Source organism: Phalacrocorax carbo, chromosome 4 (genome assembly GCF_963921805.1).
Source record: "Phalacrocorax carbo chromosome 4, bPhaCar2.1, whole genome shotgun sequence".
Taxonomy (NCBI): domain Eukaryota; kingdom Metazoa; phylum Chordata; class Aves; order Suliformes; family Phalacrocoracidae; genus Phalacrocorax; species Phalacrocorax carbo.
The window spans coordinates 36,826,063-36,847,541 of record NC_087516.1 but is presented as its reverse complement, the minus strand read 5'-3'; the positions used below and the strand labels follow the sequence as shown (position 1 = coordinate 36,847,541).

General features: G+C 40.4%; 1 protein-coding gene across 5 annotated transcripts in view; it reads left to right on the top strand.

The window, feature by feature from the left end:
* The window catches only part of STOX2 (storkhead box 2), a 148,936-nt gene that overhangs the window by 117,624 nt on the left and 9,833 nt on the right, over nucleotides 1-21,479 (top strand). For 2 of the 5 annotated variants that reach the window (XM_064449643.1, XM_064449644.1), the window contains exons 2-3: nucleotides 11,330-11,482; nucleotides 18,679-20,944. In XM_064449643.1, the coding sequence (XP_064305713.1) occupies nucleotides 11,330-11,482; nucleotides 18,679-20,944 (2,419 nt within the window). Of the gene's footprint in view, nucleotides 1-4,292; nucleotides 4,364-4,692; nucleotides 4,827-11,329; nucleotides 11,483-13,728; nucleotides 17,209-18,678; nucleotides 20,945-21,479 lie in introns of those variants that run through there. The other 3 variants (XM_064449645.1, XM_064449646.1, XM_064449647.1) reach the window with 3 other exon arrangements.

Here is a 21,479-nt window from a genome sequence, read left to right as displayed (position 1 = left end):
CCTCCCCTCCCCTCCCATGGTCCTAGCTACAAAATCTGTTAGAGAATTCTTCTGTGTGGATTAATATATCACATACTTGCCAGTAAGCTATAATTTAAAGATGCCTCTTTTAGTAGTCGAATTCTAAAAAGACAATTATTTTACTTACCAGGCTTTTGGGGGAGGGAGTTTTGTGGGTTGCTTTGTTTTTCCTGTTAAGACATGATGGGTTCGTTCAAATACTGTTTATTTGGGTTGTTTTTATTAGCAAGTGTGGCAAGGGCTATGGTTCTGTCCTGTATTAGATAACATTTAAAGTATTTTTTGTTTTTTATTTCATTTTTTGTGGCTCTCTTTAGCATGTGATAAAGTGCAGATGCTTAAAAAATGGAGAACGAACAAATAGGAAGAATTGGATGGTCAAAGGTTCTAATCATATCCACAGAGTGGGCTGTTAAAGTGTGAATGGCAAGATCATGGTCTTGGGAGTCAAACCCACCAATACTTGCTTCAAACTTATTAGTTGCAGGCAGCATAAAAAAGGTATCTGGAACCAGTTGCTCCATTGTGGGGTGACCCACCAATGTAGTACAGCTGTGAAAAAAAAGCAACTTTTTTTCTTATTACATGTAGGGTAGGGTATATCCTCTAAAAGTATGGAAATGCCAATTTCCTCATACCTGATGCAGGTGAGAGGTTAGCTGGAGCACTAGAATATGATGCAGAATTCTAGCTGTACTTTTTAAAGAAAAGTAATGTAAGTTAGAGTAAATGTAGAAGAGTCCTCTAGAAAAGTGAAAGGGACAGGAGGGGCAGACATATGAAAGATCACTAAAGTGTGCTTTTTTTAAAGCCAGTGGAATGAGATCTGAAGGAGAGGAGGAGGTATGTGTTCTGCAAATACATTGGGGTATCAGCAGCAGGAGGGAAAAAAGAAAGATTATTTAAGCTCCTAGACAACATTAGCACAAAAACAGACAGGCATTACTTGTTGGGGTATTGCTGAATTGAATACCCTGATCATGTTCCTCTTGAGTTTTCTTAAGTCATTTCTTAAAGAACCAGGAGATTTTTTCAGGTAAGCCAAGTGGAACTTATTAGCATACTGCAAGTAAGCCGTCATTAGTGGAGCACTAATATGCCAAAATTTGTGGTATGAAGAGATTTCCTAAAGAAATATAAGTGTAAGTTTGTATCTTTCTGATTTTATTTAGTCTGGTTTCTTCTGAGGCCACAGGGTTCATGGGTTTTGTTCCCAGTCCGGTGTTTGGGTTTTTCCTGCTTTGTGAAGTTGGTTCTTGTAGAAGTAGCCATAATGGTAGATGACCATAGTCTCTGCAGCTGCAGGCTCTGAATGCTGAGTGCTGATGGCTGATTTTAGCCTCCGAAGTTTGGGATCCACTGAAACTGGTACAGGTCAGTCTGAATTTTCGCATGCTCTTGATAACCTTCTAAGCATCTTTTGGTGGTGGGTTGGGGTTTTTTTTAACCTTTTTTCTTCTCTGCTCCCCCATTTGAGCACATTCCTTTTCTCCTCTTGAGTTTCCCTCTGGTGATGGTGAAAGGGTTGTGGCAAAGGAAGGGAATCCCAGGCCCTGGCTCGGGAGGGCTGAAGGATGTATGCAAGCTAATGTGGAGTTTGACAAAGGAGTCTGTGTTCAACTCCAACACAATGTGTGTACAAAGGAAGAAAATGGGATCTTTACCTCATCTGCTTTCACAATGTATGATGGAGATTGATCTCAGGCTAAGCTGTATTCTGTACTGGTCTATTCGGATGCATGTGCATGCATGGAGATGTACAGAGAGAAATACATGGTGTATTCATGCCGCACACTGTCAGTAAGGCAGCTTTTGTTTCAGTACCAACTTCTGTCATGTGCTGGGGGGGAGATGTGGGATGGAGGAATGGAGTAGCTGCCTTGTTTGGGAAGTGCATGTGGAATTTTGGCTAGGCCTTCCTCCTCTGAGGTCACGCTGCAGTAGCCTCACTGATGATGGCAGCGCTGGTTTGTCCATCAGCTTCAGCTCTTCTAAACATTCTCATTTATGTTTTCCCCACTGCTGGTCTCCCCTTTCACTTCTGGTGTCTGCCATGCTTGAGGTATCAGGCACTTCTTGCTGTTCTCAATACTGATTAAAGGGCTGTGTAAATGTGCTGTGAGCTGATGAATTTGAGTAAAGGCCTGCCTAGGGGCATGTGCACACGAGATGTACGTGCACCCTAAGTACATGTTCATGCTTAGTGCATTCTGGGTGTCTTTAGGGCATCACACGTGCAAGAGGAATTTTCTCACTCAAAGAGCTTGAAATTGTATTAGTCTGTTCAGAGTAGTCAAGCTGGTCCTGAGTATATAACTCGGGTTCAAGTGCTAGAGAAATTTGTTAGAGAGAAATGATATTCAGGTCATGGTATTACCTTTACCTCTCTTCCACCAGTATTTTAACTTCGGCAATAGTAGTGTAACTACTGCTGCAAGACGCATGCATGTATGTGAGAACAATACTGCACACGCAAGCCCAGCTATTTAACTTTGCATGAATATGAATATTGTCTGGTGCAAAGGAAAAGCAGATTGGAGCTCTCGTTTTTTCTTTCAGTAGGTGCCTGTTGTAATTCACTTTTAAGCCCACAGATATTTTTTGTCTTGCAGTGAGTTGTTGCTGTAAAGTGGGTGTGGGCTTAGCAGACAAACAACCTGAGTTTCCGCAGGATGATCCTGAGGGACCCAAACATTGCAGATGCCAAGTTGGATTCATTAGAGGCTTTGCGGCTGATCCTGCAGCCCCAGGGAAGGCAAAACTCCTGTAAAGTTGAAGGAAGATTTCCTGGAATGAGGCCTTTCAGGGAACACAGAAATTGATGACTGTGTATAGCAAAAGCCCAGCTTTTTATGTTGAGATCTTGGCTACTGTGTAACTACAGGTGTAGCAAAGCTCCCGGCTTACCTTACACTTGTAAATTAGCCGTAGACCTGTAAGCAAAAGTGATGTTTGTTAGTTGTGTAACCCAGCTATTTACTTATCCTCTCGAAGCCCATAGACTTACTTTAGTCTGGGTTTGACTCTTTCACTGCCAGGGTGGTTGTAAGGCTCGGGCTCGCAGGGTAGGAAGGTATTTAATTTTTGTATTTAATTCAGTCCTAAACACCTGGTGTGTTCACTTAGGGGAGAACCTGAGGACTGCTTGTTCCAGCACAGCACAGGTGAGTCCTGAAGTGCTGTGTTTCAGGATTTTATGGGTTATGTGCCTACTATGCTTCAAACTATTTCAAAATTCTTAGGATACAGGAACCTGAGGATACAGGAAAGAAGTGTCCTGTGGCAGCATTCCTTTTTTTGTTTGCCCCTCTGTTTCTGTGTATCGGTCTTCTCATTTTGATCATGACTAGAAATAGTTCTTTTGCGGTAAAGGCAATTTTAAATGTTTCCTTCTCTTAAAAGAAAATCCCCAAACAACTGAAAATGTTTCTCCAAAACAGCAGCATCTGTGTCTCATCACGCACTATTCCTACCTGCTCTTCTGTGTTTTCCTGATGCTTTAGCTTAGCATATCCTCACGAAGCAAAGGAAAACCTAGCACTTGGAGTGAGATCCTGACACAGTGACCTCGTTCTGAGCATTACCATCTTTGTCAGTAGCAGCAGAAGCTGAAGCAGCTCTGCTGGCTCTTGGCACTTGGAGCAGTTTGACATTTTCTGTTTGGCATGGTTTCAGGGCTCACTTTGTTTTGAGCCCAAATGGTGAATGGGATGATGAAAATTGAGCTTGCAATAACTTTGATCCAGCGTACAGCAGAGCTGTTTGTTACATGCAGGTTTGCAGCATTCTTCAGGACTGGCGAAGGAGAGTAGATCTTTCTTTTTAATAAATACAGTAAAAACTGGTAAGTGTCATGCTAAATAGTGAATAATTTAAGAAAATACTGCTCTGTGTAAGCGTGTGTGCCCACGTATGTCTGTGCATTTGTAGTTTTGTGTATTGGGGGTTATCAGGCAGGTATGTTAGGGGTAAATTTTTTTCACTTGACTAGAGGGTTAAAGCTTTAACTTGTCTTTGCTAATGCACGTAAATAGCTTTCTTGTCCACTTAATGAGGAGGCTGGCGTGTTATCCTGTACAATGCAGCTGGGCACAGCAGAGGCACTTCATTTCAAAGACAAAGAAGCCAGCGCAAACATAGGGAGAAACCTGGAACGTTGTTGCGCTGTGGATTTTTTCAGAGCGATGACTCATTTCACTTCACAAAGAATTCTGGGCAGGGTAGTGAGAAGTCAGGTTGGCTGATCCATTCCTATGACTTCACTTTGCAGAGAGCCAGGGAGAAGAGGAGTGACACTGCAGAATCCTGAGGCACTGCAGTGGAGAGGTGCTTTGCGAAGACTGTGAGTGCCTTCGGAACAGGGGGTGGTGTCAGAACATGATTCCAGCCGTTCAGTGGAAATAGGGCAAAAGGAGAGAGATGTTTCCAAAACACTGTGTGGGAGTTATATTTGTAGTCCCTTTTAGATTCTCTACCACCACCCCCCCTGTCATTTCTTAACCATTTATTTCTTGTACTTACGTGAGAATTTTGTGAAATAACATTCCTTTCAGTGGACCTGCATAGCTACTGCATTCTTTTTTATTTTCTGGAAGCCCCTATTTCCTGCTTTAAGAGGTGGGTGTTCAGCATATTACTGCCTAAAAGCCTGCTTTGTTTTTCTTCTTTCAGGTCCTGTGGCGCTGACCTATGCTGCAGCCAGCCAGCTTCCACAGTGATATAAAGCCCCAGTATGCACATTGTTGTTACATCACAGCTACTTTGGATACTGTACTGAAGCATGGAACCAAACCATAGGGGTTCAGGTAAGTCGCGCTTTTTTAACATATTGTGTGCCAGGAATACAGACATGGGCATTTATTAAAAGATGCATTTGAAAAATACTGTTTGAGGAAACACATTCTAAAGCACACAATATATTAAAAAAACACAGTCCCACCCTCCTCCTCAGGATAAGCAACGCCACCAAAATGTCCTCAACTGAATCCTCTGGGAAAGTTCCATGCTCCAGCAGAAACTTTTTGTGTTCATAGCTGTAACATGTGCTGGGATATCACTTTGGATCAGGAGGCAGCTGGCCACAGGACATGAACAAAGAAAAGGAAATCTAAATCGCAGGAAATACGCAGGATGAATGCATGTAAGAGAAGTCCACTGACTGTGGGCATTTTAGCACCTGTTTCTGAAAGTCTGTGCCACTTGGTGAACTTGGAAATCATGCTTCTATCTGGGTCTGAACAATTAAAAAGATAAATTTACATGGTTGAGATTAATCACTGGCAAGGGACTAGAACTTTGTTCAGAGGCCAGTGTTTGTCATATGATTGGTCATTATTAAGGTTGCTGTGTTTTCTTAAGACTGGTTAGAATTGGAGTGGTCACATTGCCAGGTCACATTCTTGAAGTGTTCATGATCTGTATCTGAAAGGGAAGGTATGTTTTGGTGTGCATGCATTTCAGAGGTGCAGAAGGAAGGTTGCTGGTTAGCAAATGTGTTGCTGCATTTGTCGAGCCTTTGTTTAAGCTGCTCTTAAACAGGAATAAATGGACAAATCTTTAATGTATTTTTTTTCTTACTGTTGTAAGGCCTCTGATACATGTAACTGCCTAGTAAACACAACCTGCAGCTTTATTCATAAAATACGCCAGGAAATGTGGTTTAAAAGGATGATTTGACTATGGCTGAGAACAGTGCAAGCAACACACCTTCTAATTTCCTTTATTTCATATTTTGCCAGTAAAATGCGTTCTTTCCTGTGTTAGTGTGCCGGTGCAGATCCACGGTATTTTAGAGTGAACTGAGTAACACCACAGAAATCTGTATATTCTTCCTGTTCCCTCCTGTTGTTTAATCAGATGGAAACGTTGTCTGGCTTTAAATGGCGATTATATGTCATTGTTGTGAGTTCACATAAAAAAGGTTTTGTTTGCTACATCTATGCAAGTATTCTATAATTAGAGTGATTCAGTCACATTGGGGTTTGGGGGAAAAGGGGTAATGCGCAACCCAGGCCAGACACGTAACTTCTCCAGCATCTCTACCTTCTTTAAGTAAATCTTAAAATATGCTTTCTGTAGAAAAGGCTTTTCATTTATGGTATTCTTGGAAAAAAAAGTGATAATATTCTAGGCTGAAGAGCCCTTTTTTTGCACACTACCAGTGGATTTGGCTTTGTTAGCTTCCTTCTGTTTGAAAAGGACCTTTCTGTAGTTCTTTCCAGAGTGAAATCACGGGTGAGTGTTGACCAGAACAGGCTGTTGGCAAGAAACTTTTTGTAGGGGATTTCTGTTGCAACCACCACTATAATCATGAGGTGCCATGAAGTTACTGTACTCTAGTTTGATGTTTTCTGATTAATAATGTAGTTCTGTAAGCAGCAAAAGCAGTGAAGTCCAGTTTCCCTTGACAAGTGTTTTTTGACTGGGTTCTCCTGTCTAGTGGGAGGTGGCTATGCCTGAAGCTCTGTGCAGATGGAGCGTGCATAGCACACACTTATTTTAGAATCTCTGTTGTCTAGTGAGGCTCAACCTCTCTGGCACATGCACACACGCAGACTGAGATTGTGCAAGACCTCACTTCCTATGGAAACCACACTAAAAATCATGTTTAAAGTTTGGCTTGATACGTAGGAAACAAAAGTTTAAAAAGGCGTTGAGAGGCTGGATGGAGAAGAGAAACTGGGCTGTGGCTTCCTGTATTTTGCAGGTTGCAGAGTGTAATCAGAGGGTCTCTTCCCCATTTCAGGGAAATAGTGTGTATAAATTCTAATATAGGGTGGCTTGGCACTGTAATTCCCCTAATTTTCCTTCACAGTGGCTGTACTGAATTTGTTCCATTTATAAGTCAAGAGGTGATTTATCAAACAACCTTCCTGAGACAGGGAGTTTGACTTCCAGGTCAATTCTTTCCAGCAGCAGAATCACTAATAAAAATTATGTCACTGGTATGTAGTTGATAGTTTAATTGCTGATACATGGTGTGGAATAGAGTCTACCTCATTTTCTCCCAAGATGGTGGTACCCAGACTTTCACAGAACAGAGACACTAGATAAACTGGCACATGAAAGGTTCTGGCTGGTATGGATGCAGGATGTGTGGATTTTCATTCCCAGCTCTGTTACAGACCATCACTTTCTCATCTGTATGTTAAGGATAGTTATGGTTACCCAGTTTTTCAGAATGTTTTGAAATCCACTGAAGAAATGCGCTATGTAAGAGCTAAGTCTTTATTTTATGTGCTACATAATATTTTTGTTCTAAGTAACAATAATTATTTTTTTTCCCCACAGGGTAGCACTACAAATCCCCAAGGCATAAATGAGGACAAATCCCATTCATTCTTTGTTATGTGCTTGACATTTTTGAAAATTAAGTGCCACTTAAAACAAGAAATCTAGAAAACTTTTTTTCCCCTCTAAATTCATTAGAGAGAAGTTTGGAAAGATACTGCGGAAACAGAGCTAAAACTATATATATAGTTTTAATATATATGCATATTTAAATATATAAATAAGTGTATTTATATACTATAACAAAACATGCAGTTAGCTGATTAAACAGCTTTCTGGGGTCCAGTTTTCATTTAGTTGGGAACATAAACAAATGAAAGTTAAGGATAGTAATTTGATTTAAAAAAAAAGCTGCTTGGGACAAGCATCAGTGGGAGCTAACAGGAGGCGTATGCTAGATGTTTTATGTAAGTGGTGTGGTCTTCAAAAAAAAGATTAGGAAAAGCATATTTGATTATTTTTTTTTAAAGCAGATCTTTCCTAAAGAAGTTGTAGTGAACCTGTTCAACAGGCTAAACAGTATTTATGTGCATAATTGATGTTAATATGTTATATAATGGTAGATGCAAGATATTTTCTGTTGTTGTGCATCAAAGAAATGTTCACTGTAAGCACAGAGTGCTTGTAATTTCTCAGAGCCACAGGATAGTTAAGATAAAACTTGGCAAATTAGAGCCTCCCTGAGTGAGGGGGTTTTGGCTTTCTGTCACTACATCTGCTGAAAGTTTTACGGATGTGCACTAGCATTTTCAAACCAAGTGCCACGGATTATCTCCAGCAGACAGTTATGGACAGCAAGCTATGGCGGTAATTCTGGCACAACAGAGGTGAAGCAAGAATTCCCTTGTCATAAGGAAGAAGGTTGAAAAGCACTCAGTGGAAAAGAATAAGACTTAACTGGTGATAGTCCCTTACAAAACAGAACGAAAGGCTCTCACATAAACCAATGTCTGTTGGCCATTTCTATTGCATTTAAAGCCATTTAAATTATGATTTTATGGACGATTATGGTCACCTGTATAGTTAATTAAATGGTTGTTAAGCTCCCAAATACCTGCAAGCAGGATGTATGTTACCTTGGCATACTAACTGTAGCATGCTTTGCTAGAGTTTGTGTTAACATTAAGGAACTGATACTGAATGTTTTATATTGATGAGTTATGTGAAGTAGAGTTAGTGTTTTGGTGGAAACTCTTGGCTTGTTCCTATTGACAGGAGACCATCTGGCAGGGGTCAGATGTGCAGACTGAATGTTTTCTGCATGCTAACCTAGAAAAGCAGTCCCATGCTGGAGGCCTGCTTTGAAAGGAAAGATTGTGCAAAGTGCATGGTTATCAAAATCCAGATAAACTTTATTAAAATTTCTTAACTTGTACCTAGCCAGTTTTAAGTTAACACGTCCTGACTGGGAGTGATCCCAGAATTGGATCTCTGCAGACTCTTGGCAGTCCGGGGAGAGGGATGGGCTGCTCCTGGGGGCGAGCAGAGTAACTGTTTTGAGTTCTTGTCCAAGCATCCCCGTGGGGGCAGCTGGGAGGCTGCAGAGCAAACCTACAAAAATTAGCAGCACTTGCTAGGCTTCATGTATAACCCTCCTTGAGTCCCCTTCCCTCAGGGAAGCTGCTTATGGTATTGAGGCCCATTCCTTACATCCTAAATATCATTCCAGTTAGCTGTGAGTGCAAGGGAAAGAAGGTGGTCTTCCCCCTGCTCTCCTGTCCTGGCAGCTAGGTAGGCAGCAGTGTGAGTGCGTGGCTGGGAGCAGGCACAGGGATACTCTTGCCACGGTGCTTTCATTTTAGAAATTGCCAGGTCTTTGATGATCCAGGTAAAAACAATTCAGGAAGTTACTGACCTTTACCTGGATGCCCTTAAAGCTACGCAGGGAGCCCATTTCAATGCCCAGTGAACCTGATACGGTTAAACCTCAGCTGAGGGCAATATATGCCAATCTGTTTGATATCACACTGAATTGAACAAAGCAGTGCTCATAAGGATACCCATGACATAGATAATGTTGATACTGACTTATCAATCTCTGTGTGAAAGACAGCAATTTCTTAAATTGCTTAGCTAAATCCATATAATTCTTACCATAATTCTGATGCTTTTTAGACATGAAACTAATCATTAAAGAAACATCCCCTACACAAAGTGCATGGTGACTGTTGATCAAAGTTGGTAAACTCAGGTGTCTAGCTGATTATAAAGATTCAAGTTTAAACTGACAGCAGGTATAAGTATTAGTAAATAGTAATAGAACAACTGTGATATTCTTTATCCACTTTCAGATGATGAGGGGACAAATGGTGTTTGCTCCCAAGTCGTGAAAGTGTATCTCTCACGTTTCACTGTAAGCTGCTGATGATCTTCTTGACTGTCATTGTCTGTAAAGCATGTGGCAGGAACTTGTATATGAACAAAAAATGTCCAGAAAAGGTTGTATTTTAAGGTCATAATTCTGTGGTCAGATAAGAATGAGGAAGATCTTGGGGTGTACTGTGTTGAAGTCAGAGGATTCTGCTGTGTTGGGATTGCAGCATTGATCCGGTCAGGCCTGATTAAGCAGAAGCAATCAGGAGACAGCATAGCAAAAATGTGTATTTTAAATCATTGTTATGTCTTGGGTAATGTGTATCACTGTTGTACCACAGATAGTACAGCTGGTGTATTGAAAAGTATTGCTCTTAAGTCTCACTGAAGCGGTTATGCAATTTGCTACTCCCAACAATTCTTTTTTTTTTGTTTTTTTTTTTTTAAGTGCTGAGTATAATGCAAGATTAAATGCATTTTGATAATCAGTTTTAGAAACTGCTATTCCTGTTTAGTAGACATAATAGGAATATAGGATTAATAGGGCGAATATTAGATCATCTGAATTGTGGAGGAAAGTTTGTATTTGAATTAATTTCCAGTAATTTGATTCCTGATTCCACAAGGTATTGCTCCATGACAGCAGAAATAGGGTGATTTTCCTGAGATTTCAAAGCCATTTAGGTAAAACTTAATCCCTGGCTATTGACTGAACTGTGGCCAGAAAAGGATTTGTAGCCAAGCACCCCTTGTTCTGTTTGTTCCTCTTTATTATTTGTTTTCCACTGGGGAAGGAAATCTTTTAGCCTGCTGCTTCTCTCTACTTGAGATCATTGGGGAACTGTTACTGCTTCAAGAGGAGGTTAAGAGCAGAATCTTAAAAATATTTCTGTATTTATATGACATATGTTAAAATGCACAGGTATATATGTATTTGTGTAGTCACGCTAGTATTACCAAATTGTAATTTCTCCTATAAATTTCATTTTGAAGATCTTTCAGTGATTTTTAAAGTATGGGTTAATGAATTATTTTTAAAGAAAGGATGACAAATGTTATTTTCAGGCCATCCTGGAACCATTAAAACATCTCTCCCAAAAATAGGTAGTCCATACAAAGACATTTGACATATAGATCCAGGAGAGATTTATTTGGGGTACCAATCTTAAGGTGTTTCATGCTTTTGTGCCTCTAGAGAGTGTTCTGCATTTTATCAGCTGAGTGAAAATGTTATTAAGCTAGCAACATTTTTTGTGATCTTTGTTGCTATAAAGAAAAGATATTCTACCAAGTGGAAATGGTGGGTGATCCATATCACTAGCCTTTGAAAGGGGAGTGAAATCTCCCCTTTTATGCCCAGAGAAGTACATGCAACTATTTTGTTTGTGCAGTTACCTAGAAAGATATTCAAGCACAAGGTTTTGTAACCATAAGTACTAATCTGTTGGCATTTTTTCTGAACCATTCTTTTGCACCCTTGGAGAAACTATGTCTGCATAGTGTATATCTCCCATTTTCCAAAGATCACCGTGTGTAAGTTTTTAAATAACTGTTGGATGGTTGTCCATTCTAAGTGTTTTATCCCCAACTCGGTACAAAGAATAGAGAGCTGCGTGCATCTTCTCCGATTGCATCTCTACATCCTTGTTCTATGAGCAGATTTTTAAACAAAATGCTTCATTGCACATCTGTCATCTTTTTACAGGTGATGTATCACCCATCAGCATGTCTCCTATCAGTCAGTCACAGTTTATTCCACTCGGGGAAATCCTTTGCCTGGCCATCTCAGCAATGAACTCTGCCCGAAAACAAGTCACACAAGAAGCACTAATGGAGCACCTAACAACCTGCTTCCCAGGTAACTGGACATTAATAAGTCATCAGTCAGATGGGTGCATGTCTGTTAAAGGGCAGTTAAAGAATCCCCAGCTGCTACCCAAAAGGTTGCTTACCTTTTTTGCTTCCTTAAAAGAGGGAGTTTCAGTGTTTGGTAGTCTGTTTCTCTTTATTCTTCTGGATAGGAATACTGATTAATCCTGAAATGCTACCCAAAAGTAAAAGGAGGCTTTAGGGTTTCCATCTTACCACCTTTTCTTTATTCTTAAACATAGAGAGAATTGAGTTCTCTTTGACAGGGTCATTCATGTGAGATGCATTTTGCAGGGTTAATTCCTGACTTTATATAAATATAAAAATTACTTCAGGCACTAAACAACAAACTGTATTGGCTTGTTTCTTTTTTTTCAGACTGGTATCAGAATAAGCTTGTTTGTGATTTTTCTCACCAAATAACCTTCTTTACCATCATAGTCAAAAGAGTTCAGGACTTCTTTAGTAGTTACGGAGAACAAAGCATGTGTCATAATCAGAGCAGATTTATTCCGCCTTGTGGCTTTCAAGCCAGTTGTCAGCTAATTTATGAGAGCTCTGACATCATTCAACCAGTTCAAGCGTCGTTGTCGATTCTCCACAGAGATAACCTCATGGAGGTCTCTGTGTAGAGCATTCTGTCTGGAAGAGCAGATTTCCCACGTACTGCATGTCTTCCTCCGCCTAGGACAGGCTCTCGGAACTGGTGTGGCCTGATGCAAGTAATAGAGTCCAATTACAATGATGTACCAGCTTCAGAGAGAGGTTATATTTAAACTGAAAGGAGGTTATCAGCCTGGTTTTCAGGGCCCTTTTGGACACAGTTCTGGATTTTGCTTCGGTACTGCCCTTGCTCGAAAGGTCAAGAAGAAAAGATTTAAAACTAACTCTCTCCATGACTAAAAGGTTTGAAGAGCCATAGATACACTCGCTGTGCTTATAAATGGTGGTATACTGCTCAGAAGATATCCTTGTCAGCATCTGATAATATTTATTAAATGACAAAATGAAAATGTCTTGGATTAAAGATACTGTAACATCAAAAAAACTGAAACCTATACTAAGAATGTACTCTTGAATGTCGCTTCCCTACCAGCAGTCTGTATCTGGAGTTGGTGAATCATGCAAAATGCATCTTGTAGAGACATCTAAAAGTGTGATGTAAAAGCATTGGGAAGAAGTTTACTGCTCAAGAGAGCACAACTTTGTCACTTGTGCTTTGTATAATCCTGAGAATTATGATGTGCCTGAGTTTACAGTTCTCTAAACTAGTTGAGAAACTTCTGTATTGTACCTCTCTTACAGCTATAAAAAGCAGCTAATTAAAAATACTTCAGTAGGAAAACTTCTGATGCATCTGCCTCATCTAGGCAGCCTAACCGTAGCCATGTTTTGATGTCTTGAATTTGTTTTGCTTACATTTCAGAGAAAGAGTTACTTAAAGCTTTGAAGGTTACATGGCTTTTGCTGTAACAGGTACTAAGTTCTGAGATTTTAAACTATAATTCTGAATTGAGGGCTGTATTAGGAATAAACGATTGTCTGACATTTAATAATTGTACTTTGGAAAAAAAATTCTGCAAGTGTATTTTGTAAATACTGGCTCTCTGTCCCAATTTGTGGTTTTGTTTACCAGGGTTTTTTTTCAGTATACTTGGCTGATTTTGAAATTAGTGGTAAAAGTTGTAAGGGGTAGAATGCAAAGAAGGAAAAGTTCACAATTATAATTCCAGTTTGATTATTTATTCCAAGTCATGTTTTCTGTATAGCTATGTACTGGAAGAGTTCCATAGATTGCAAGTATTTTCCAGTGATTCTATCAATATTTTTCTTATAGACATCATTACGTGGTAGGAATTATAATTTATTGGTGGCATCCCTTGGGTTTCCTGGGAGCATGATTATCAGTTGACTTGGTGTGTTGTGCCTTTCTTGCTAGACAGAACCATACATCAAAAATAGTTCAACAGGCTGGATTATTTTGTAGATTCTGCTCAGAAGAAGCCTGACGCAAGTTAGCACACAGTCTCTTGCTACCTCTTTTTTTTCCACTAGCCATGAACATGTGCATTTCTCAAGTCTGAGATTAAAAAAAGGAGAGCCTTGTTTTTCCTACCTCACTTCCCAAAACATAAAGAAAATTATTTTGGGGGTGGGGGGTGGGGGTGGGGGGGTGGGGGGAATCCACCCTTTGTCCAATTTTTCCCCTTCTCTAGAGAAATGCCTTTCTCTCCCAGCCGTGACATGTTTAACATAGCAAACTTACATGTTTTCTCAGTGTATGAGGATTATCCAAAAGTTTTGTCCTTTCCAATAAACAGAACCGCTTTTTGTGCTGAGTGATATTTTTCACTTGTCTGGCCAAACTCTCTCATAAATCAGCTGTGGCTTTGTGAGCCCTTGTATTCGCTGTGGCTATTTTAAAATATCTGATGTCCTCCTATATTCTGATAGTTTATTTTTCCTAATCAGGTGCTGATGCTCTGAAAGAGTGGAGAGCATTACCGGTGTAGATGTATCTGCCATTGTCACATAGCCTCTCTGTGTCTCACCCTGTAGCAGCACTTGTCTGCCCATGTCGTTTGTGTTTTAATGAACAGATGCTTCACTGAGTTTCATGGCATGTATAAATTTCCTAAGACCCCAGATGCTATTCTCAAACTGCCTAAGAATAATAAACCTCTTTCCTCGGTGCAGGATCTTAGACTTACAGTCTAGCCTTCTAGTTTGCTGAGCCATTGTGTAGGCATAAATCTGGGCCATGGCTCTAGCTGAAATAAGGTATGCTAATTATTTATAACATCACATAGCAACCACTCCACATCCTTAACTAGTATTTCATGAGCCAATCAGAGTATTTCTTTTATCCCTTGTTAAGCCTTAGCATCAGCTCAGGAGAAAATCATTTTAGGAGATTTAACACCATTTAAATACTACTTCAGATTTATTTTTCATGAATTTATTTTACTGAAAAAGTTTGTAATGATAATGCACATCTTATTTGTGGGTTTTGTTATTTGTCAGGTTTTTAAAAGAGCAAGAGGGCTCCTGCTGCACATGCTCCCATTATTCTAACTTAGAATTAAAACAACGAGATGTTTGTAGAGCCCTACTTTATAATTTATTGACCATGGTTTAAATCCCGTACATTAAATGTAAATCTTTGAAATCCAGTATAAGGAGCTAAGAATGTAACCTCTGTTCCTGTGTTTGGCAGCCAGACCTTCTTGTCTGTATGAACCTGGCTGAAGAAAATATCAAGCCTTAGTCTATGCTGCGTTTAGTAAGGACTCTTTTTTTTTCTCTCCAATTTTGTCCACGTATTTATTAAACTCATTTTAAGGTGTTCAAAATTTCAGTGTAAAAAATACATGTGTATTGGAATAGGTTGCTTTTGAAGTGAAGAGTTTTCTGAAAGCTGGCAAATTCCTCTGATGTTCACCTTCATAACTGTTCATTCTTTAAATATGTGAAATGTATGTGTAGCACTTAAAATAAGTGTCTTACATTAACTGAGTTCACTCTAGGTCAGCGTTCTTTGTGAGCAGCAAACAAGACATAATCTTCTGTCTGGAAGCTCAGTGGATGGCATAGTAGACTCTCTTGAGATGCAGAAAATGTACATGTCTGATGATTCAGTGTCCAGACAGTTTCTGCTTTTGAATTATTAAACCACTACATAATCTTAAATAACAGCACTGCTGTCATGCAGTATTTTATATGCTAGAGTGTTTAAACTAACCTAAAAAGGAGGGTTTTTTCCTATTGTTCCTATTTAATGGAGGAAGAGAGACCATAAGGACACTTCTGAATGTGGTGGGGTAGGTTACATATAGATACGATATGGGCAGGCTGCTGTAAAGAGAAAAGTCTTGAGAAAGCCAGGAAATCTGTATTTAAAATAGCAACAACAGGAGCCAGAGTAGTGTGGTTGCTCCTGTCCACCATGCAGGAAAGCCTAGCTGGAGTTTGGGTCTGTTTCTCCTTTTGTAAGTACCTGGAAGAGATCTGAACAAAATGCAGAGCTAGCATTAGCTGGCAGTGCTGAGCTCCAAAGATCTGTGTCTGCCATCGTCTCTGCTGGCTTAGTGAACCACAGGGATGTACTGTATGCTGGGAGTGATAAAAGTGGTAGTCTCCAACTCCAGAGAGAAGGCAACTGACGCGATTAACTTTACAGCATCATTTACTGCCCAGGCATGCTAATTTTTTTATTTCTTGCTGTCTATCTGCACATTCTCTATTCACAGAACTTAGTCAATTAATGTAACTACTGTGCATCCAGTGTTTGGAAACTCATTTACCCAACACATTGTAGCCATTATGGTTTACTGGTTGAAAAATACATTGTGTTTTTTTCACCATGTATTTGCAGTGCATTTTTGCCTAAGTTAGTGTAAAACAGCAGAAGATCCATTTCAATCTTTTTCCCTAACTTCTCTGTAAACTCCCAGGAGAATGTTTTCCTCTCCCTTATTTTTGTTCCAAAGTTTTTGAAACAGTATGTTAAAAAAACTCTTTAAGTAAAACAAGGATGAAGAACCAAGTTCTCGCAGACAAAGGTGGGTATGTGTAAGCTCCTGGAAAATGCAATGGATTGGTCAGATTGTTTAAATAGAGGCAGGGAGAGAGATTGGCTGCTGCTCAGCAAGCGCATCTCAGTTGGACCGAGATTGGATCCTGCAGTGCATTTTCAGCACAGGATGGAGAAGCACACGAGCTTGGGTTCGGGGTCATCCACTTCTTGTGGTGATGCATGATGCAAGGCATAATGTGAAAGGGTCGGTTTTACCCAAGCAGACACAGCAGCTCCACCTCAGGAAATAAGAGGTTAGATGATGACTGCTGGTTGTTATGGGAATTGAAATCACTCTTCCCGTTCCTGTGCTTTACTGAAAGCTCATGTGGGGGGCAGCCTGCTCTCCAGTTGCCAGTGCCTCACAATCCAGAGGAAGCTCAGCATACTGTTTCCTTCAATCCAGAGAGATTCAGGACTCTGAGGTGGGGAGGGGTAGCCCTTTTTCCCCCTGGCTCTCTGGATTTCAGCTTTTCCCATCTGTTGCTATTTCTGGCATGTTTTCTTATCCTGCAGTTCTGGGGTCTTTGTTACTCTCTTTAGGATTATCACATAAATTGTGGACACTTGTGTGAAAAGGGGAGAAAATGCATGTTCCTGATTCTCCATTTCATTTGCATATTCTTTCAATTTTCAGTCTCATTTAATCTCTCAAATTATAGCCTTTCTTTACCTCTTTTACTTCCTGTGTCTGGATTGGCCCCAATCTTTTACCTCTGTGGATGGTGCATGAAATATATTTACTGCTCCCTTCTCCCTGGCACCTTCTCTGTTATAGCTGCTTTCACTCATGTGTTCATGTTATTCCTAACACTTTGCTGCTTCCATTGTAAGGTTTTTAGTTACAGATATTACTTGATGTATGGTCATGTCTCTAAATTCAAACAACATTCAAAGCCAGACATAAGAATACTTACTATGTTGTCTGCAACCCAGTAGCAAGGAAGAGGGTGAGTTAAGGAATTAGTACAACTTACCTATTTCTTATCACTAATCTTTTGATGGGGTGTTGGTCATAGTGCCAGAGCCCTTGTTGTCATCCTCATGTTTGTTAGCACAAGGAGATCAGTGAGCTTACAGGCTCCAGCCTTTGACATGTGAGAGGAGAGTTGGTGACCAGACACTATGTGCTACTGAAGGTACTGTGTTTGTGGCAGGTACACTTGGTTGAGATTTTTCCATGAAGTATTTTTGTAAAAAGCATATACTTTGTTGAAATGTTTTTGCGTGCGTGATTCCATGGAATTTGTGTTCTTGTCTTCAAGAAAACTTAGTCAGAGTTTGACTTGACATGGACCTGACCAACCTGATATAAGTTGGGCTGGCTATGAGTAGGGTTGTTGACCAGACGACTTCATGAGGTGCCTTCCAACCTAAGTTACTCTCTGATTCTGGTTTTTTTTTTCTAAATCAGTTTTGCTGAAAAGAAAAATAAGACCCAGAGTAAATAATATTAACATTGTTAGTTTATAATAGACCATCCAAACTTTTTGGGGAAAAAAAATTATCTCGTTCTAAAAATATAAACCAGGTCAGTTCCCAGCATTAAGTTAAAATGCACTTTATTTCAACAAAATGTATTGATTGAAGTTAGCTTCTTCCACTGAAAATTTTGAAGGATTTTTATTTCTTATTCAGCATAAACAGATTTTTTTAAACTAGCTTGTGAACTAAATCTCATTTCCTTAGCTTTAGATGGAATTTATTCCTATGCACTGCATGCTAACTTGGTATTTTATCTAATAAAGTATTGTAGTCTTGGTCCAGCACAACTGAACCCAGCAGGAGTACTGGTAGTGGGAAGGACCAGGCTCAGAATGCAGAGTCTACCGTGTGTCTAACATGGCATTGATGCAGGGTTGTCATACTTGTCCCCCTCTCAGTATGTGATGTATGCACTTGACTAGCATCCCTCACATCTGTGAAAGGCAGGGCAAATTTTTAGGAGCTAAATCTGTAACTTCTAGCATAGTGGAAAAGTCTGTTTGGGTAAGATGAACAATATCATTCAAGGCATGTCTTTTGGAGCAGCTGATGTAGTTGAAACATGTTTTAATGGGAGAGCAAGTCAGTTCAATCAAGTTTGTGATAAATGGGCAGTTTGGGGGAATGCTTTGGGGTTTTTGGTGGTGTGGGGTTTTTTTCTTTCTCTTTTTTTTTTTTTTTTTTTTCTTTTTTCCTGTGTGGTATTCTTCTGTGGAAAAAACAACCGAGGCACCCAAAGTAACAACCACTGTTTTATAGTTGAGTGGGCATTATAATAAATAGTTCTGGTGAACTGGGATATAAATATTTATTTGGAGGAAGTGAAATGTTTCCACCTGCGCAATGGAAGTGACTAAAAGTTCTCTCCTTTTTCTTTTATTTTTAACTCTCCATTAATGGCCTCCTTTCTATTTAATTAATAATTTATATGTCTGAAGTGTAGGAGATAAGTGGAAAAAACAAACAGACAAGAGAATACCTAACAAAGTGCTCTACTGGAGTTGTTTGTTCAGCATATTCGAGCTTGCACATTGGAAAAAAACAGCTTTTTGTTGGGAGGGGGGAGCCAGAGAGTCCTGCACGGTTTTATGCACTGCCTGATATGTGTTTACTGTCATTTCTAGGAGTTCCAACACCCAGTCCAGAAATCCTTCGACATACCTTGAATATGCTTGTGCGGGAGAGGAAAATATACCCAACTCCGGATGGTTATTTCATTGTAACCCCACAGACTTACTTTATAACACCATCTCTCATAAGAACTAACAGTAAATGGTACCATTTGGATGAGAGGATACCTGACAGGTCTCAATGTACCTCTCCGCAACAAGGAACTATAACTCCCTCCACCTCGGGATGCGTCAGGGACCGAACACTACCCAAAAACCACTGCGACTCCTGCCATTGTTGCAGAGAAGACATGCACAGCATGCATGCATCTACCCTACAGAGGAAATCAGCAAAAGACTGTAAAGAGTCATACTGTCCTCCTTCATTATGTCAGGTCCCACCTACTGAGAAAAGTAAAAGTACTGTCAATTTTTCTTATAAAGCAGAGACACTCACAAAGCCTAAGGATGTAGAAAAGCAGTCTAAGAAATTTGGACTCAAATTATTCCGATTAAGTTTTAAGAAGGACAAGACAAAACAGTTGGCAAATTTCTCTGCCCAGTTTCCTCCAGAGGAGTGGCCGCTAAGGGATGAGGACACCCCTACCACTATACCTAGAGAGGTAGAAATGGAGATTATCAGGCGCATTAACCCAGACTTGACTGTGGAAAATGTCATGAGGCACACTGCACTAATGAAGAAACTTGAAGAAGAAAAAGCTCAACGAAGCAAAGCAGGATCTTCAGCTCACCACAGTGGACGAAGTAAAAAGAGCAGGAATCACAGAAAGTCTCATGGGAAATCGAGGTCACACAGCAAGACTCGGGTGTCCAAAGGAGACCCATCAGATGGCTCTCATTTGGATATACCTGCTGAAAGGGAGTATGAATTCTATGATCCCTTGACTCGATCCCCACGGGAAGGCTGTTTTATAATAGAACACAAGGGAGATAATTTTATAATGCACAGCAATCCTAACATGATTGAATCTCACTTTCCCATGACACCAGAGTGGGATGTGTCTGGTGAGCTGGCTAAAAGAAGAACCGAAATGCCTTTCCCTGAACCTTCCAGGGGAAGCTCCCACTCCAAGGTCCATCGGAGCCACAGCCATACACAGGATAGAAGATCAAGGAACGAGCGTTCCAGTAAGGCTAAAGAAAGGTCTAGATCCATGGATAACTCCAAGGGACCTCTGGGCTCAGCTACTTTAGGCACACCGGAAGATATAGGTGAAGGCTGTAGCCCAGATGACCAAACAACCAGCCAAACTTACATTGATGATAGTACCCTAAGGCCATCTCAGTCGCTCAGTCATCAAAGGGCTCTGATTTCATCTGCAAGCTACAAAGAGACTTGCATCCCTGAAATAGCTAGTGGCAGTGTAGAAACCCCTAGTTCTTGTAGCCTATTGGAACAAAGCAAACCTACAGAGAATTTGCCATCGTATAGCGAGCTCAACTCCTGCACAACAAAATCTGCAGTTGATGACTATTTTCAGTGCAACACATCCAGTGAGACTGTTCTTACTGCTCCATCACCACTGGGAAAGAATAAAGAGGATCATGACACACTGACAGGGACAGATGGGCTCAAAAAAATGACTCCCGCAGAAAGACAGTCTCAGCATATTGCTAGGGAGCCTGGGGTGCACAAGGAAGAGTCCCCAAAGGGCCCAAGCAGTGGTTCAGCAGTTGCTGGCCAAACTCCAGAGGTGATCGCAAATGGGCGGCTGATTCAACACCATAGCGCTGAATCCAGTAGCCTTGATAAAAGGAAAGAAATATTTAGCAAGGATACACTCTTTAAGCCTCTGCACAACACTCTTTCTGTGAATAGTTATCATAAGTCTAGCACACCCCTGCTAAAGCCCCATCAAAAGACCCCCTCTGACACATTGCCAGTCAGATGTGAGAAACTTGAACAAGCGATAGTAACCTCAGTCACACAAGTCATGCCCGTTTCACAGAGACAGCAAGAGACAACTGGGAACCAGGAGGCCTCCTTTGACTACTACAACGTATCTGATGACGATGACTCAGAGGAGGGAACCAACAAAAATGCTGAGGAAGAAAAGAACAGGGATGATGTCGGCACGATGCAGTGGCTCCTAGAGAGAGAAAAGGAGAGGGATCTGCAGCGAAAGTTTGAGAAGAACCTTACTCTTCTCACCCCGAAGGAAACAGAAAATAGCAACAACCAGAGAGCCACCCACTCAGCCCGCCTGGACAGCATGGACAGCAGCAGCATTACTGTGGACAGCGGGTTCAACTCTCCACGGTAGGACTGTTGCATTCGTTGCAGCTTAACAGACTAGAAAGTTCTGGTTTTAGTTATATGTGTGTGTGATATTGGTGACAGACCATAGAGCCATATTAAACAATTTCACACGTTTTCAGCCAGTGTTTCCAACTGCTCTGGAATCTGCTATTCATATGTGTGGGTTTCCCACCATATCATAAGCAACAATGACCATTTGCAGCATTGACTCTGTATTAGTTCATTTTCTGTTTGCTGAAAACCTCCCTGTGTCCTTCTTTTTTCCTGTATTAAGCTTGTGTTTGTATTTAGAGTAGAAGGGATGAGCTCCTGTATACTTCCCCCATTCCCTTTCCCTATAAGATACCATCAACAAGACTAATTGGAAGACTAGACATGACTAGGTGGCATAATCTTTGAATCAGACAAAAAAAAAAAAAAAAACCAAACTTGATGGTTGTTTTGGGTTCGGGCTTTTTTTGTTTGTTTTCTTCAAAAATTTTGGAAGTGTATCTATCACCATTCCAAACTGGTGAGACTGGAACAGCTGCTCCCC